This window comes from Myxocyprinus asiaticus, chromosome 28 (assembly GCF_019703515.2).
Source record: "Myxocyprinus asiaticus isolate MX2 ecotype Aquarium Trade chromosome 28, UBuf_Myxa_2, whole genome shotgun sequence".
Taxonomy (NCBI): Eukaryota; Metazoa; Chordata; class Actinopteri; order Cypriniformes; family Catostomidae; genus Myxocyprinus; species Myxocyprinus asiaticus.
Window position 1 is genome coordinate 44,158,157 of NC_059371.1, and position 18,529 is coordinate 44,176,685.

Sequence of the window (18,529 nt, forward strand, 5' to 3'; positions counted from 1 at the left end):
ATTGTGGGGGCTGGGGCATGGCCAAGCATGGCTGGGGAGCGAGGAAGCGGTAAGGGTTTTCACTAAAGACAATTAGAAAATAATAGAATTAAAAATATTTTGATGTTTTATTTTTCATATATCAAAGAGATAATGCAACAAATCAGAAAAAAAATCTAGAACAGGATTCATTATTTTCACACTGAAATTTCGTGACACAACTGGCTGTCAAACACATATTGAGCTACACATAACAAATAAGATAGAAATAAGCTACACACATGTATTTTCTCAGGTACTTATTTAGTCTAAATACATGCACAATTTACATAATTTCAGTAACACACGCAATGACAATCTTACTATATACTTTAACTATATACATACTTTTCATGTATTAAACTTGCTATAGTTTACTTCCACATTGTTTCTTCATCAAATAACATTGTCAAATATAAATCAGGTCAGAAATAGCATGTATAATATGAATCTGAACATGCATGTGGGATACTGATAATTCACCATTGTTGAACATAAAATCAACATAATACAGTATCTATCTGTATGAATATAGCACTCATTTATCTTGTAATAAAGACCCGACGTATGTTTTTAAGGGTTAAAGAAACATGGAAGCATGTTATTAATAAAAAAAACTTTTTAATTTCTGATTTTACATGGAACTTTTTCAAAGTTTATTCAGTCACAGCTTTACATTTCGATACAGTATAGTTTGGGGGTGACAGATGTACCAGGCCAGCAGAATATATTTGTGAACTCACATGCTTCAAACAGCAGCTGGCAGTTTAGGAGACCAGACTGATTCTGAACACCTCTGGAAGGTATAGTAGAAATCTCACTACACCTAGAAAATCTCTTGAAAACCTCTAGATTTTATGTAGGTGCCAAGAAAAAGTCTGCCCTTAAAAGTAAAATTCTCTATCACTTGCTCCATCAAAAACCCACTTGTCCTGGACAAGCGTTAATGTCGAGTCCTGGTATAGCTAGTATTCAGAGATGCTAACTTTCATGTCATGTTAGCTCTGCATTCGTTGCACTGCAGGATGGTCTCATTCTAAGACACGGCTGCACACGCAATAGTTTGGTTAGGAGGCACATATGCTTTGTTCACACATTCACTATTTACTTGATATCATTGGACCAGAAGATGATTCTTGCTTGCTGTGACTATGTGGGCAATTCTTTTTGACATGTTTCCGTAAAGAACTTGCTGAGATGAATCTTTTCCCACATGAAGAGCAGTGGTAAAGTTTTTCTCCAGTATGAATTCTCTCATGTGCTTTCATGTTTTGTGACTTACTGAAACTCTTTTCACAATGTGAGCACTTGTATGGTTTCTCTCCAGTATGAATTCTTTGGTGCTCTTTCAAGTTGCTGGCTATAATAAAGGTCTTTCCACATTCAAAGCACATATGAGCTCCCACACCGGTATGTATTTTCTGGTGCCCTTTAAAATAGGACAGGCAAACAAAACTCTTTCCACAAAATGAACACTTGTAAGGCTTCTCATTTGTGTGAGTTTTCAGGTGTGTTTTTAGGTATTGCGGCAGAACAAATGTTTTCCCACACTTATCACATTCAAATGGTCTTTCTCCAGAGTGAAAGCGAAGATGATTCTTGAGATGGTCTGAATATGCAAAAATCTTCCCACACTGATGGCACGTGTAAGGCTTCTCACCAGTATGAACTCTCATGTGTGTATTAAGATTGCCTTTAAGTGTGAAACTCTTTCCACACTGATGGCATGTGTAAGGCTTTTCTCCACTATGAACTCTCATGTGTCTTTTAAGATGGCTTTTACATGTGAAAATCTTTCCACACTGAGAGCAGGTGAAAGATTTTTTGGCTGCTCTTTGAGGATTTTTTGGTGAAAAATTATTTTTATTCTTTGAGCCACTCAAAGATTTTTCTCCAGTTATGAAATCATGCCGTTTCTCCTCCACTTCATTCAGCTCTTCATGTTTCTCTTTCACTTCCATCAGCTCTGCAATAAACAGTAAATTGATAACAAAAACATCAAGATGAAAAAATAAATAAATAAATCAAACTGAACCCCAATATAATGGCAGATCAAACCTCCAGTACTATTTTTTATTTTTGCTCTGCAAAAGGTAAATAATTATACCATAAATTCTAATTAATAACTTAATTTTATGATTATAGTCATTTATAGTGGTTAAGTGTAAAATGCAAAATCTGACAAAATAATTTATTATCGTTACTATATTATTACACAATGTGATACAGATACAGTCTCAGATTAAACAAACCTTCACACGAGAGATGTGGAGCATGTGAGATTGAAGGGGGAAAATTGCACTATGAAATTAAGAAAGATGGTTGGATGGATGCTGCTGAGTCCTGCTTTCTATGTCATTATTCAATAGAGTTTTAGTAAAATTAACTAAAATATTGCTTTTATTTCTTCATAAAATGTGTTATTTACTAGGGATGTGCATAGTTACCATTTTTAACAGTTGATTAACAGTAAAGTTTCAAAAAATGTTAATCAAAAACTTCTCAAACACTACTCAAAATAGCACCAAATCACGTGCACAGTGAGCAATGAGCTGAAATATCACAATACGTAAATCTTCAAATGATGAAATCTCACATTAAAGTCAAACAAAAATAATCAAACTCTCACCACCTGTGTGCGCTCTGCCTGGGCAGGTTCATATTTCTGAGGCAACGAAGCCTCTTTTGAGTGTTTTGATTTTGAAAAGGTTTAAAAAAAAAAAAAAAAAAAAAAAAAAAAAACTTTTACAGTACCTTTACTTGGTGTTGAAAAATGCTGCGATCCTGTGCGAGATGCTGAAAGAAAAAACATTGAGATTCAGAACAACAGTCAAAGATGTTCGTCCAGCACGTGTTAACAGTGTGTTTGACGCATGTTTGAACAGCCCCTAACTCACACTATACTTGAAACAAATGTCCCAAACCAGGCCGGAAAACCCGAAGGTTTGTTGGAACTCCTCAAGTTTGGGTGGGGTTGAAGACTGCATGTGCACGTGTAGAATAACTGAATAGTGATTTTGGTATTCGAATAGTGGTGCGTTGAACAGCTAACCGGATGTCATCTGTGCACATCCCTTTTATTTACCACAAATAGAACACAGCCTAAATAAACATTTTCCAAGTCAAATTTATTTGTATAGTGCTTTTCACAGCATGCCTTGTTTCAAAGCAGCTGTAAATTAAATTATGCAATAACATAAAATGAATATGATTCCAATATTAGTTATGTTTAGAACTATTAGTGGTTAAAATGCAAGTGTTGTGGGTCAATGATTAAACAAAATTATTTTGTATTAACTATTAGTTTTAGTGTTAAAGTCCTTGAAGTCTTCCCGAATTAACGGAGGAAATACACGTCGATGCATTGTCCTTTGATTTTGGATGAAGACTTTTGTTAGTGGTTAATTCATTTTCTCTGCACAGTTGAAGTTAGTTGTTTACATACACCTTAGCCAAATACATTTTAGCTTTGTCTCGTTTCGAAGGTTGCGTGCTAGGTAGGACATGTCCTTTGAAGGCTGCAGTATACTGAGCATCCTCCTTTAAACAAGTCTCGTTTAAATGAGACAGTCTTCATAGGACAAACGGAAACAGAACGTAACATGGTTGCTATGACAGCACGCCACTCTTTAACAAGCATGAGCACTTTGAGTGAGAAGTCCCTTTAGAAGGGAAGGTATGAGGTAAATTTTAGGAGAGTTATATGATGTAAAGAGAAAAGAAAATAGATTTTACAGTTGTACTTTTAGTCTAATACTTTATTTTAATGATATATTAATATAATTATACATATACTCTGCACACATCCACTGAGATACTTCAACTTGGGAATCAACATTACTTTTGAACATCATATTTTTGGACAAATTGGTGTCATTGTTTTTAGACATAGGTTGTGAGCGCCCACAAAGGATACACTTCATGCATCCTCCAAATTCCTGTGAAAGAAGGTTGCATTCGAAGGCTGCATTCGAAGTGTCCTACTCGCTTTTCTGAAACGAGACAGCCTCAATGACGTATGCGGCCGACAGATGTGACCTCCGGAGGACGCAGCCTTCCAAATGAGACACAGCCTTAAGCCCAGTTTTACGATCACTATTTTAAGAATGTGAAATGTCAGAATAATAGTAGAGAGAATTATTTATTTCAGGCTTTAATTCTTTCATCACATTCCCAGTGGTTCAGAAGTTTACATACACTTTGTTAGTATTTGGTAGCATTGCCTTTAAATTGTTTAACTTGGGTCAAATGTTTTGGGAGCCTTCCACAAGCTTCTCACAATGGAATTGTTGGAATTTTGGCCCATTCCTCCAGACAGAACTGGTGTAACTGAGTCAGGTTTGTAGGTCTCCTTGCTCACACATGCTTTTTCAGTTCTGCCCACAAATTTTCTATCGGATTGAGGTCAGGGCTTTGTGATGGCCACTCCAATACCTTGACTTTGTTGTCGTTAAGCCATTTTGCCCAACTTTGGAGGTATGCTTTGGGTCATTGTCCATTTGGAAGACCCATTTGCGACTGAGCTTTAACTTCCTGGCTGATGTCTTGAGATGTTGCTTCGATATATCCACAAAGTTTTCCTTCCTCATGATGCCATTTATTTTGTGAAGTACACCAGTCCCTCCTGCAGCAAAGCACCCCCACAACATGATGCTGCCTCCCCCATGCTTCACGGTCGGGATGGTGTTCTTCGGCTTGCAAGCCTCACCCTTTTTCCTCCAAACATAACGATGGTCATTATGGCCAAACAATTCAATTTTTGTTTCATCACACTAGAGGACATTTTTCCAAAAGGTAAGATCTTTGTCCCCATGTGCTCTTGCAAACTGTAGTCTGGCTTTTTTTATGGCAGATTTGGAGCAGTGGCTTCTTCCTTGCTGAGCAGCCTTTCAGGTTATGTCAATATAGGACTCGTTTTACTGTGGATATAGATACTTGTCTACCTGTTTCCTCCAGCATTTTCACAAGGTCCTTTGCTGTTGTTATGGGATTGATTTCCAGTTCGCACCAAAGGATGTTCATCTCTAGGAGACAGAATGAGTCTCCTTCCTGAGCGGTATGATGGCTGTGTGGTCCCATGATGTTTATACTGCATACTATTGTTTGTACAGATGAATACGGTACCTTCAGATGTTTGGAAATTGCTCCCAAGGATGAACCAGACTTGTTGAGGGTCACAAATGTTTTCTGAGGTCTTAGCTGATTTCTTTTGGTTTTCCCATGATGTCAAGCAAAGAGTGACGGAGTGTGAAGGTAGGCCTTAAAATACATCCACAGGTATACCTCCTATTGACTTGAATTAGCCTATCAGAAGCTAATTGACTGATTGTCTAAAGGCTTGACATAATTTTATGGAATTTTCCAAGCCGTTTAAAGACATTTAACTTAGTGTTTGTAAACTTCTGACCCACTGGAACTGTGATATAGTCAATGAAAAGTTAAACAGTCTGTAAACAATTGTTGGAAAAATTACTTGTGTACTGCACAAAGCAGATGTCCTAAACGACTTGCCAAAACTATAGCTTGCACATATGAAATCTGTGGAGTGGTTAAAAAATGTGTTTTAATGACTTCAACCGAAGCATATGTAAACTGCTGACTTCAACTGTAGTTTAAGAGAGTGTTGTCCCTCCTTTGGCCAAGTTGATATAGGTATCATTCAGTGAGGAGTATCGCAGTCTGGGTGGATGCTTGTGGCAGTTAATTTTGGTGAACTCCATCCTGAGCCCATGCTTCAGACAATGACTCATGAAGAATCCCATGTCTTTGAGTCTGCATAAATTCATCCACTGTCTTAGTAGACTGAAGTCAAGTCTGGCTGGCACATGCTGCAGTTGGTCATCACTCAGCGACACAGTGGGAATCGGACATCAGGCAGGAACGGAGATGGATCTGGCAGGCTCTGGTAACCTCGGGATATAATCCCAAGGTTTAGACAGGAAAAAAATATAATAAAATTAGCGTAGATGCCATTGAATTTAAAGCAGGGTTAAAAAAAGTGTGTTTTTAGTAACCTAACTAAAGCAGCATAACTATGAATTGAGGTATAAATAGGTGTATGCCTAGCTGAATAGATATGTCTTTAGTCTAGACTTAAATTGAGAGAGTGTGTCTGAGTTCTGAACACTGCTAGGGAGACTATTCCATAGTTTAGGAGCCAAATATGAAAATAATCCCTCCTTTTATGGATTTTGATATTCACAGTATTGTTAACAGGCTGGAGTTTTGCAATCATAGTGGATACATTATAGCATGAAAGAAGGTCACAAATACTTTGGAGCTAGACCATTCAAAGCTTTTTAAGTAATTAACAGAATTTTAAAATTAATACGAAACTTAACAGGTAGCCATTGTAATGCCGATAAAATGGGACTGAAATGATCGTATTTCTTAGTTCTAGTTAGCACTCTTGCTACTGCATTTTGAACTAACTGAAGTTTACACCGAGTAACACATTACAATAATCTAGTCTTGAGGTGAGGAACGCATGACTTAGTTTTTCGGCATCAGAAACGGATAGCATGTGTTGAAACTTTGCAATATTTCTGAGGTGGAAGAATGCAGTTCTACAAATATTGGATTTTTTTTTCAAAGGTTAGATTGTTATTAAATATAACACTTTTTTTTTTTTTTTTTTGCTGTAGAAGTTGACATTACAGTACCATCCATCAAGAGTCAGATTATATTTTAGCTTTTTTTTTTTTCTCAATAATTAGTACTTCTGTTTTATCGGAATTGAGTAGGAGGACATTTCTAGCCATCCGCTCTTTGATATCATTTATACACAAATTGCGAAATTTTGTTGGGTTTCGAAGAAATATGAAGTTGGGTATCATCGGCATAACAGTGAAAACTAATTCCATGCTTCCTGATGTCTCACAGGGGGAGCATATATAGGGAGAAAAGCAGAGGCCCTAAAACTGATCCCTGTGGCACTCTATACAACTTTAATTTGATCTGACAGTTCCTCATTTACACAGACAAAGTGGTAACGGTCAGAAAGATAGGACCTAAACCAAGCTAATGCCTGTCCACAATAGGGATGGGCGGTATGTAATAATTATTATAGCAATATTATATAAATCGCCTTAAAGAAAAATCGCAATATCCAAATACATTGTCAAGTCCTCCTGCCGAGGGTCGGCGAATTTTTTTGCTTTACTGATTTTGCTTTAAAAATTAATATATGAACATGAAAAACAAAAAAGACATTTCTAAATTCAAATTGCACTTTAATGAAAAATATAAATAAAAATAAAGTGATACAAAAAAATCTTATTTAACCACCTCCCCAAATCCAAACATTTACCGTCTCCAACGGCTCCATTTGCAATCACGCAGGTATCAGTCAACGACAACAGGTGGAAAATTACTAATAGCCTACAGATTAAGAACTAAAGACAAATATAAATGTAAAGACAATAATAAAAATAATAAATTCCCTTGTGTTCCAAATATAATGCTAAATATGTGTTCTTATCAAATTTGTGTTTGTATTGCATTTTGGTAATACAGTTAATGCTGCCTAAAGAAAAAAAAAAGCAATTTAAGGCTCAAGGTAAATGTGTCTTGTATTACTTTATGATTTAATCACTTTCATCTTTGTTTCTTTAATAGAAAGACATATATTACTGTACCTGCAGAGTTGTGTTCACAATAGGGCTGGGACGATAAAACTATATATTTATTGGAAAAATAAATTTTATATCAATGACAAACTTGAGTAATTTTCGATATTTAGCTTATGTTCTACATCTAGACGATCGGATCAGGTACGAGTCGCTAAAAACGCAAACAGTTCGGCAAATACACACAACTATCTAACTGAATCTTAGGAAGTATAATGCCTGTTAGCAGGCAGCCCTGCTGTCATAGAAACCGGTACTGAGGCCAGATGAGGCTTGGTAGCCACTAGCTGGCAGCTAGCTATCCAGCTAGTTTAATATCGTTGTGTAGTGAACAAGACAGCACTGACAATGCAGTACAACAGCTATCAACTGAACACAACAACAACAACATCTCTGACATTAACAACATTTCTATTTATGCATGTACTACTTAGTTAAACATTTTTCATGATCCATTGCTCTGTCACAGGTAAGACCGTTTTCTTCTTCTGGTGATGTTTATTGATGGTTGGCAATCCGGTTTATGGTGCATTACTGCCACCCACTTTCATCAAAAAGAGGTCACACACCGTATATAGGATTAAATCCTAAACTGTGTGTACTTTAAAGGTAGCTTATAAAAAAGCCCTATGGAGTGTACTTGTAAAAAACAAGTTATGTTTAATTCATTCTTGAGGTCTAACAAACATGTGGAATTCAGTCCCCATTAAATTATATGAAATGTATATCATGATAAATATCAATATCAAATTATATGAAAAAAATACTATGATCATTTTTTTTGGCCATATTCCCCAGCCCTAGTTCACAATGCATGCAAACTGCATGGAAATAAAGCAAACTAAACTCACAACACCTCCTGAGATGACTGGAGATCATTTGCAGCATTCTCATAGACAACATTATTCTTGCAAACAGTTTTCAGATGAATGAAACAGAGAAAGTGAAAACTCTTTACATGCGTTTGTTCCACGAGACAAGCTCTTGTTGCATGCCTCTGAACAAATAAGAGAATCAGACACAAACATTTACAGCTTTTCTTTTTCTGTTCTTAAAAATATAATAACATTTGTTTCTTCAAGCACATGTCATTGTGACTAACAGCAATTCTTGTCATGTGTCACTCCGAGACGTCTTACAGGTCACCCAACTGTTGTGGGTAGATAAGCAAAATTACATGTGCATGAAATACATTTGGACGAGCAGCTCGCAAACTGGATTCAACCTCATAGCATTTTGCGGAAGGCGGGTGCTAGTTTCACACCCTGGCCACTGTTTAATATATTTGGCTACTTCCCAGATCCATGGTTTTGCCATTTCCCGATATTGTCTATCATCATCTGTTCGCAATCTGCATCGGGATCTTTGTAAGACATTGTCAATATCCGATTACCTCGTCCTATCGCCCAGCCCAAGTCCACAAATGCCAACATAATTCTCAAGCCTATCCAAGAGAATGTCAAAATCGATGGTGTCAAAGGCAGCACTAAGATCTAAAAGCACTAGAAGAGAAATGCAGCCACGATCAAATGATAAGAGCAACTCATTTGTAACTAATAATTGCAGTCTCTGTACTATGATGGGGCCTAAATCCTGACTGAAACTTTTCATATTTACCATTTCTCTGTAAAAATAAACATAGTTAGAGACACTATTTCAATGCACCGTGAAATACCTCTAATTTTATATTTTTCCATGCTGCTCTCGAGAGCATGATTGTGATCATTGTACATTGGTGCAGAATTTTTTTTTTCTTTAACTTTCTTTATCCGAAGGGGGGGCAACACTATCTAGAGTGCTAGAGAAGACTGTATCCATATTTTCTGTGACAAGTTCTTCTGAACCTTTTGGCAAACTGAGTATTTGAGAAAAGTCTTGAAGATTATTAGTGAAGCTATAAGTAGTAGAAAGAATAGTTCTACCTGAAAGTTAATGTTGCGTAGATTGAGTTACCTTTGCTAAGCGCAGCATACCTGAGACGAGATAATGATCTGAGGTATCATTGTCCTGCGGCAGAATTTCTATAGTATCAACATCAACTCCATATGACAAAATTAGATCTAACGTATGATTTTGGCGATGAGCTGGACCGGTCACATTTTGTCTAACCCAAACAGAGTTGAGAATATCGATAAATGCTAATCCCAGTGTATCATTTTCATTATATGTGGATGAAGTCACAGACAATTAATGCTCTATACACAGCAACCACTAGATCTGACAGAAAATAAGCAAATTCTCCAAGGAATTCAGAATATTGCCCTGATGGTCTATATACTGTTGCAAGAACACAACAGTATTTTTTATTTATATCTGACAATGTCACATTAAGAATTATCAGTTCAAAAGAATTAAACTTATATCCAGACCTTTAGTAACACTGAAAATATCACTGTAAATTGTAGCAACACCTCTTACTCGACCTTTCAGACGAGACTCAAGTTTATAACAATAACCTGAAGTAAACTCATTTAAACTATATTCATCTGTTTAAATCCAGGTTTCAGTCAAACAGAGCGAATCCAAACTATAATCTGTAATAATTTCTTCTAAAATTAGTGATTTGGATGAAAGCAATCTAATGTTTAATAGCCCAACCCTTTTATTTTTTATTTATTTTTATTTTTTTTATAAAGTTTGACATCAATACAATTGTTTCTAAATTAATTAATGAGGGTTTTGTGTTTGGTAGTTCTGGCAACAGACACAGTCTCTATTTGATATACAGGTGATTCATTATCTATGTGTTGTAGTTTATGCGACACTTAGTGATGTCTCAAGGCAGCTAGCATACGTTTGGATTAGCCAGTTTGTCTGTTTCCTGACCTGGGCCCCAGTTAGACAAACAATATCACTATTAAGATTATGAGCCATATTACAAGAGAGGAGAGTGGCACCTTCTATGGAGGGATGCAGTCTGTCTCTCTTTAGCAGGTCAGGTCTTCCCCAAAAACTCCAATTGTCTATGAATCCTATACTAGTCTCCAGACACCACTCAGACATCCAGCCATTCAGTGACACTAATCTACTATAAACCTTGTCACCACAATGAGCAGGGAGGGGGGCAGAGCATATTACAATGTCTGACATCATTTTTGCAAGTTCACACACTTCTTCAACATTATATTTAGTGATCGCTGTCTGGCGAAGCTGGACATTGTTAGTGCCGACATGAATAACAATCTTAGAAAATCTACATTTAGCATTAGCCAGCACTTGTAAATTTCATATAAATGTCAGATGCTCTGGCATCCAAAATGCATTTAACAATAGTGGCTGAAGTCTCTATTTCCATGTTCCTTAGAATAGTCACCAATACAAGGGCGCTTTCAACATGAATCTCAGTGGGTGCACCACTGAGTGGGGAAAATCGATTGGAAATCCTAACAGGAATGGGAGAGTGGTGTCGCTTTGTCCTACGAGTATGCTGCAGAGATGTCTCCCAAACGCCCTGCTGCAGGGGCTCTACAGCAGGAAAAATGTGTGCGAGTTGCTCGCTGAAAAATCCCCATCTGAAACAGTATCTACAGGCTACTTTCTCTCACTGACCTCCACTAGCATTCAGCGTCCGTCAGCCTTACATTTATCACATGTGAATCCCTCACTGCTGATGGAAGAAGCTATGGCATGCAATGCACAAAGCGATAATATGAGCAGAGGCCATGACTTACCGGAATTGTTTGTTGTTGTTGTGGTTTTTGATCAGCGGGGGTTTGAGATCGATGCGAATCCCTAAGGTAATTGTTGTTGTGGTGGTTTCTGATCACCAGTGGTTTGAGATCGATGCAATGATCCTTGTAAAAATGTGTGCAGTAAACACGCAGTTTAATTGCAATAAAAGTGGAAAGGCAGGTGTGCACGGTAAAATGCACCGTTGTATTGCATTAAAAAGTATAAAAGCAGAAAAAACAATGCATGCAAAACAAATGGGAGACTTAATATTAAACACTGAAAATAGAAAGATAAGCAATAATAAGCAGGCTACAAACACAAGTGCTAGCAGGAACAGAAACAGTGTCACCACAAGAAACAGAGTAATTTTATATTGTGCGGCAAGTGCTACATGTAGTCCTGAATGACAATGTGATAAAATTCTTGTGGACAAACTTGAAAGCGTTGCCGCCTCCATTCATCCGTCTCTCTCATTGAAAACGAACGGGAACTTGCAGTTAAAGTGTACCATGTAAAACTTAATACGCTATTTATACACTATTAAAATATCTTTTTTAATTCTATGACCCTGCTTTATTTAAACATGCACATGACATATTTAATTTGTAATTATTGGTGCAATAAAGGTTAACATTACATGAAATACAAATCTGTTATTATATAAACTCATTCCACAGTTTACATACCATCTGCTTGTGCATGATTGCATCAAGTCATTATGTTGCATGAGACATTGTTACCCTTTATTCATACCTGTTCTATAATGTTTCTGTATAAATATGCAGCCACACATATAAGGCATTAGTCCAGCTCATTTACATTGACACCAGAAATCTGTTTATTGCGAGAAAGCTGCTTAACACAAGAAAGCAGTGTATGGGTTTTCCTACACTGTAAATCCGCTTTCTCTTTACTCCCACACACATCCTGCTTGGTCAGAAAGCAGCTTTCTCCACAGCAACATATGTTCCCCGACATGCCTGTGTAAATAACAAACACGGCATCTGAGGAAGACTTTGCTATGATGTTTTGGTCTGTTGCTTCACTTTATTTCCCGGTATTCCAGAGGTGTTTGTGTATTTTTATTTTTATTTTCCATTGCAACCTGCAGCAGAATTGCACTTCAATAGTGTCTCTCATCAAACTTTAGGATTCCTCCTGTGCATTTGAGCACAAATTTGTGGACATGAGTAACGTATTTAAAATTTTGGTGTACAATTCAGTACAGTTTATAGTGTGTGTGTGCTGTGATTTTCCCCTCTATGGCCCACAGTCCTTGGGGTATTCCCCCATTCTCACCGCAGTTGGATCCACTGCTTACAGACAAGGTGAAGATCTTGGAGAGATGGGCTTAGCAATTTAACCATGTCCTCAATCAGCCAGCCTCAATTAACGATGAAGCCATCGCCCGTCTGCCCCAGATAAAGTGAACAGCAACCTCGACACCCCTCCTACAGAGCATGAAAGCCATCAAGCAGCTGTCCTGCAGAAAAGCTCTGGAACCTGACACTATCCCTACAGAGGTGTACAAGGCTGGGGGGCTAGTCATGCTTCAGAAGCTTACCAGCTTGTTCCACTCTATATGCAACGAAGGACAACTCATCCAGGAGTTCAAGGATGCCTCCACTGTACACATGTACAAGAGAAAGGACAACCACCAAGGCTGTGACAACCACAGAGGAGTCTCTCTTCTGTTGATAACTGGCGAAATCTTTGCTCGGGTCCTGCTCAATTGCCTGCGAGCTAGAGCATCTAGAGCACGGCCTCCACCCAGAAAGCCAATGTGGAGTTTGTGCTGGTCGCTGGTCTGTTGACATGATATTTGCTGCACACCAACTCCAGGAAAAATGCCAGGAGCAGTACTGCGACTTGTTCACCACCTCCGTCGACCCGACCAAGGCGTTGTACACAGTCAGCAGAGAGGGGCTGTGGAAGATTATGGAGAAGTTTGGCTGCCCAACCAAGTTAATAAAAATCATCTAATAGTCCCATGACAGGATGATGGTCGACGTGCTGGATGACAGGGAAGCATCTGATGCCTTCCCAGTTACAAATGATGTAAAGCAATGCTGCATTCTTGCCCCCATGCTCTTTAGCATGATGTTTTTTCCATGCTGATAGATGCTTTCAGCAACTTGGATAATGGCATCTACCTCAGGTACAGGACTGACGGGAAACTCTACAAACCAAGGCACACTACGAGCTGTCACTAAATTTAAGAAAACTGTTATCAGAGACTTTCTCTTCACTGACGACTGCGTCCTCAATACCTCCTCAGAACAAAAGATGCAGTTGGAGATGGACCATTTCTTTTCGGCCTGTGACAACTTCAGTCTCACCATCAACACCAAAGACTGAAGTCATGTACAAGCCTGCTCCAGAAAAGCATTATCAACAACCACATTTCATAGTGAAGGGACAGGACACCTATCTGGGAGGCACACTCCAGAACAGTGAAAACAGATGAAGAGGTCTACAAAAGTATCTCCAAAGGAAGTGTTGCCTTTGGGGGACTTCACAAGAGCATATGGGAACACCAGGGAATCAGCCTAACCACCAAGCTGAAGGTCTACTGTGCCTTGGTACTCACTACCATCCTAAATGCTTATGAGACATAAGCACTCTGTCAGCAGGCAGAAGAAACACTTCAAGGACAGCCTGAAGGTCTCCCTCAAAGCTCTTGGTGTCAGTACAGACTCTAGGGAGTCTACAAGTCATTAATATGACAATGAGTTCAGTGTACTCCAATGGCCTCCAGTCAACAGATCTCAATCCAATAGAGCACCTTTAGGATGTGGTGGAATGAGACATTCGCTGCATGAATGTGCAGCCAATCAATCTGCAGCAACTGTGTGATGTTGTCATGTCAGTGTGGAGCAGAATCTCTGTGACCACATTATTAGGTTCACCTCTCTACTACTGGGTAGAAACCCCATTTCAGAACGGCCTGAATTCTTTGTGGCATGGATTCAACAAGGTGCTGGAAACATTTCTTATACATTCTGCTCCAAGCTGACATGACATCAAGCAGTTCCTGCAGATTTGTCAGCTGCACATTCATGCTCTAAAGGTGCTCTATTGAATTAAGATCTGGTGACTGTGGAGGCCACTGAAGTACACTGAACTCATTGTCATGTTCCTGGAACCAGATTGAGATGACATGTGCTTTGAGGTATGGATGTTAACCTGCTGGAAGTAGCCATGAGAAAATGGGTAGACCGTAGTCATAAAGGGATGCACGTAGTCAGCAACAATTCTCAGGTAGGCTGAGGCCTTTAAAGGATGCTAAATTGTAAGGTGACCAATGTGTGCCAATAAAACATTCTCCACACCATTACACCACCACCTCCAGCCTGAAATCTTGACAAGGCAGGATGGATCCATGGATTCATGTTGTTTATGCCAAATTCTGACCCTACCATCTGCAGGTCGCACCAGAAAGCAAGATTCTTCAGAACATGCAATGTTTTTCCAATCATCTACCATACAGTTTTGGTGAGCCTGTGCCCACTGCAGCCACAGTTTCCTGTTCTTAGCTGACAGCAGTAGTACCCGGAGGTGTCTTGTGCTGCTGTAGCCCATCTACCTCAATGTTGGACGTATTGTATGTTAAGAAATGCTTTTCTGCATGGCACTATTGTAATGTGTGGTTATTTGGGTTACTATCACCTTTCTGTCAGCTTGGACCAATCTGACTATTCTCCTCTGACCTCTGTCATTAACAATCCGGTTTTGCTCACAGAACTGCCACTCGCTGGACTTTTTTTTCTACACCATTCTATAACTACACTAGAGACAGTTGTGCTTGAAAATCCCAAGAGATAAGTAGTTACTGAGATCCTCAAACCACCCTGTCCGGCAAAACAATCATCCCACGGTCAAAGTCACTTAAATCAGATTTCCTACCCAGTCTGAACTGAACCGAACCTGTTGACTACGTCTTTGTGATTTTGTATACTGAATTGCTGCCAGATGATTGGCTGATTAGATATTGGCATCAACAAGCAGGTGTACAGATGTACCTAATAAAGTGGTCAGTGAGTGTACATCATGAAGCCCCGGAAATGAGAGTGGGGAAAGCAACTGGCCCCATCAAGCCCTCATTTACCCCGATTATGGAAATGTGGCTACTAACACTGCATGTATAAACATATACATATACTGATATTTGCTTGAGTGGCAACTGCGTTGGTCTGCAATCAGTCTGAAATCTTTAAATACCAAAGAAATGTTCAGCTCTTTTAACCGCAAACACATGGAGAATAATAATTGAGTCATAAATTTAACATAATTTTCCTTCAAAAGTGTCAGAGATATAGGCTAAAAAAAGACGTGCATAAGTTACCTGGTGATTTACAATAAAAATAAACATTTAAAATAAAAATGTTGTAACCAACTAAATTCATCTGGTACCATGAAGTATAGCTTCATACACAAACTCTGTCATCGAATAATACATTTATTTTATAGTATAATTAAATTATAAACAAAACATTTTGTTACCCAAAATATCCTAATATTTTACTGTGCATGGTTGAATGTTGTGAATGGTGGACAAATGCTGTAAAAGAATGTATTTTAAGCAACTCGTCAATGCTTTGAAAATAGTCAATCAATAATAAATAGGTGCTGTTTATCTGTTTATAGTTGCTGTCTGCTTTAGCAATAATACTTTTTTCCCCCCAACTATTAAAAAAAAAAAAAAGTTACACAGTTAATTCATCAAGCTATTATGGACCAGTTCAAGCTGACAACACTGCGTGGACCTCAAGAGACTACAGAAGCCTACATGTGTATATACATTATGCCTAAAAAGACTTCCAATATTAATACTATTTTTTTTTTATTAATTATTTCGATATGCTGTTTTTAGTAAACTGTGAGAGGCATGATGTGGGTGACTTGACTCAATGAAGTTCTTGATTTTAAGTTTTTAACCATGATGAAACCGCAATGCAAGCACAGTCTTGGCTGCCACAAGCAATTTTATCAGTTGTCAGGTCCTGTGTCGTGTGATCTGCCTTGTTTAGTTTCTATTACATTGGATACATACCCGTCTTTATGTTTTCATCGTGCCAGACACCTCGGTAGTAGATGTTATCCAGTAGTCTCTGTAGTAACATTAAAGCATACTGGTTGACTGATGAGTGTGCCTGTGCACATGGGTATGTGTGTGTGCGTGTGTTTGCTTAAACACAGTGAAACAACTCTGGCTACATCTACAACTTCGGGGGCTTAATACAGCTGCATGCAGACAGAGATGTTTTCATTAATTTCTGTTTTGTTATTTATTTATTTTTATATTGCAACACAAACGTCTTGGACTCGGCTGGACTCTGAAAAAAACCCAAAGTCCCAAAGGCTCAAGTCCGAGTCAAGTCCGAGTAAAAATGCATCCGAGTCTGTGACAAGTCCAAGTCCATTAAAATTGGACTCGTGACTCGGACTCGAGTACCCCAACTCGTACTGAATAATCAGGTTTTCCCATCAATGTTTTTTATTTCCCTGACAACACGGGCATATTCCAGGACGACAATGCCAAGTTTCATCGGGATCAAATTGTGAAAGAGTGGTTCAGGAAGCATGAGGAATCATTTTCACAGGTGAACTGGCCACCACAGAGTCCTGACCTTTACCCCATTGAAAGTCTTTAGGATGTGCTGGAGAAGACTATACGGAGTGGTTCGACTCTCCAGTCGTCAATACTGCCTCTAGCTTTGTTTGTGGCACACATTTGTCATGGCATTGTTTCGACAACATTATGCAATGTCAACATTATTTCCATCCAGAGCTGCATACATTTTTGACCGAGATCTTGTTTTGATGACGGGACAGTTGAACCTTTCTGTAAAGTCTTCTCCAGTATGAGTGAATTCAAATGAAAGCATGTAGTTTAAGACAGAGTACACATATTTGTTTTACCAAGTGTATAATCTGAAAAAGAACTTTAAATTGACTTTCGACTCGTGAACTATCACTTTAAAGCCATCTTTTTAAAGTAAACAAATTAGGACTTTAAGCAGAAACCCAAATCCAGAGTCACTGTTCCTGAAGGACTGTAATGACTTTTTAAATTAAAATGTTACCTTTTTAAAAGACAACTGAACACTTCTAAAATGACAATAAAGACAGCTGGAAAAAAATCATTTGTGTGACTTTTGAGTGATAAAAATCATCTGGTAACAGATTCTGACATGATAGTTGATTGTCATGAAAGTGTAAAACAACATTAAAGAAACATACCTGAAGGAATAAAATCATCTTCGTCACTCTGTTGTTCCTCTGCTGTGGTTTCATCATCATCTTCATCACTCTGTTGTTCCTCTGCTGTGGTTTCTACTCTCATCTTCATCAGGTTCCTGCAGTCCAGTAGCTTCACTGAACACATCTTCACTGGTGTCTGCAGCATCTGCTGTTCATCATCATCTTCATCACTCTGTTGTTCTTCTGTTGTGTTTTCTTCTTTTATCTCCTCCTGCTTCACTTCAATCTTCACTGGTGTCTGCAGCATCTGCTGTTCATCATCATCTTCATCACTCTGTTGTTCTTCTGTTGTGTTTTCTTCTTTTATCCCCTCCTGCTTCACTTCAATCTTCACTGGTGTCTGCAGCATCTGCTGTTCTCCAGCATGAATCACATCCACCTGCTCTCTCATGATGAACATCTGAACACAAAAACATCATCATTATAATGGACTGACATTCATCAAACTCTAAAAGATTATTATATGATTAAACACAAGAGCAGATCTGTTAAACAAAATAACTGTTTCTGAGATGGTACAACTGGATAGCTTGCTACTTCTAACTACAGAAACTTCCTTAAGTGGGGTGTTATGCAGTAGATGAGCCACAGGATGCTGGAGTCTCGTGATCTTCCCATTTCTTTCATAAAGAAGGTTTTGTTTTTACCCTGGGGGAGGTGAATTGCGGGTCTGTTTAAATTTCACAAGTCCTGCTTTGTTCTGTAGCAGTTGAAATTAAGCAGATGCACATTCATTGATGTTAAGTCAGACATTTAGGCGCCATTCTTCCAGGATTCCAAGTTTTATGACCTAAAGGACACAATGTGTGGACTAAAGGCCTTTTTGAAGAATCCTGTTAATGGCTCTCAGTCTGTAAGACTTATTACTGCCTGGTTCCCTCAATCTTCCTAGAGAAACAAACAAAATATATTTTTGTAACAGCACTGTCGCTAGTTTGTTTATCTTT

At 38.4% G+C, this 18,529-nt stretch overlaps 2 protein-coding genes across 12 annotated transcripts in view; both read right to left on the minus strand.

Moving 5' to 3' along the window:
- Positions 1-18,529, minus strand: part of LOC127418567 (zinc finger protein 501-like) — a 240,533-nt gene that overhangs the window by 167,692 nt on the left and 54,312 nt on the right. The gene's annotated exons all lie outside the window — the stretch shown is intronic.
- On the minus strand, positions 111-17,762 carry LOC127418623 (gastrula zinc finger protein XlCGF7.1-like). 10 transcript variants are annotated; one of them, XM_051659270.1, is made up of 5 exons: positions 17,562-17,762; positions 11,318-11,440; positions 2,773-2,814; positions 2,271-2,319; positions 111-1,984 (listed from the first exon to the last, which is right to left on the minus strand). In XM_051659270.1, exons 1-5 carry the CDS (start codon positions 17,625-17,627, stop codon positions 1,119-1,121), a joined length of 1,146 nt encoding a protein of 381 aa, XP_051515230.1. In that variant the 5' UTR covers positions 17,628-17,762; the 3' UTR covers positions 111-1,118. The 10 variants fall into 10 exon arrangements, with proteins under 10 accessions (XP_051515230.1, XP_051515239.1, XP_051515233.1 ...); XM_051659279.1 differs by lacking the exon at positions 17,562-17,762 and adding an exon at positions 16,372-16,375; XM_051659273.1 differs by lacking the exon at positions 11,318-11,440.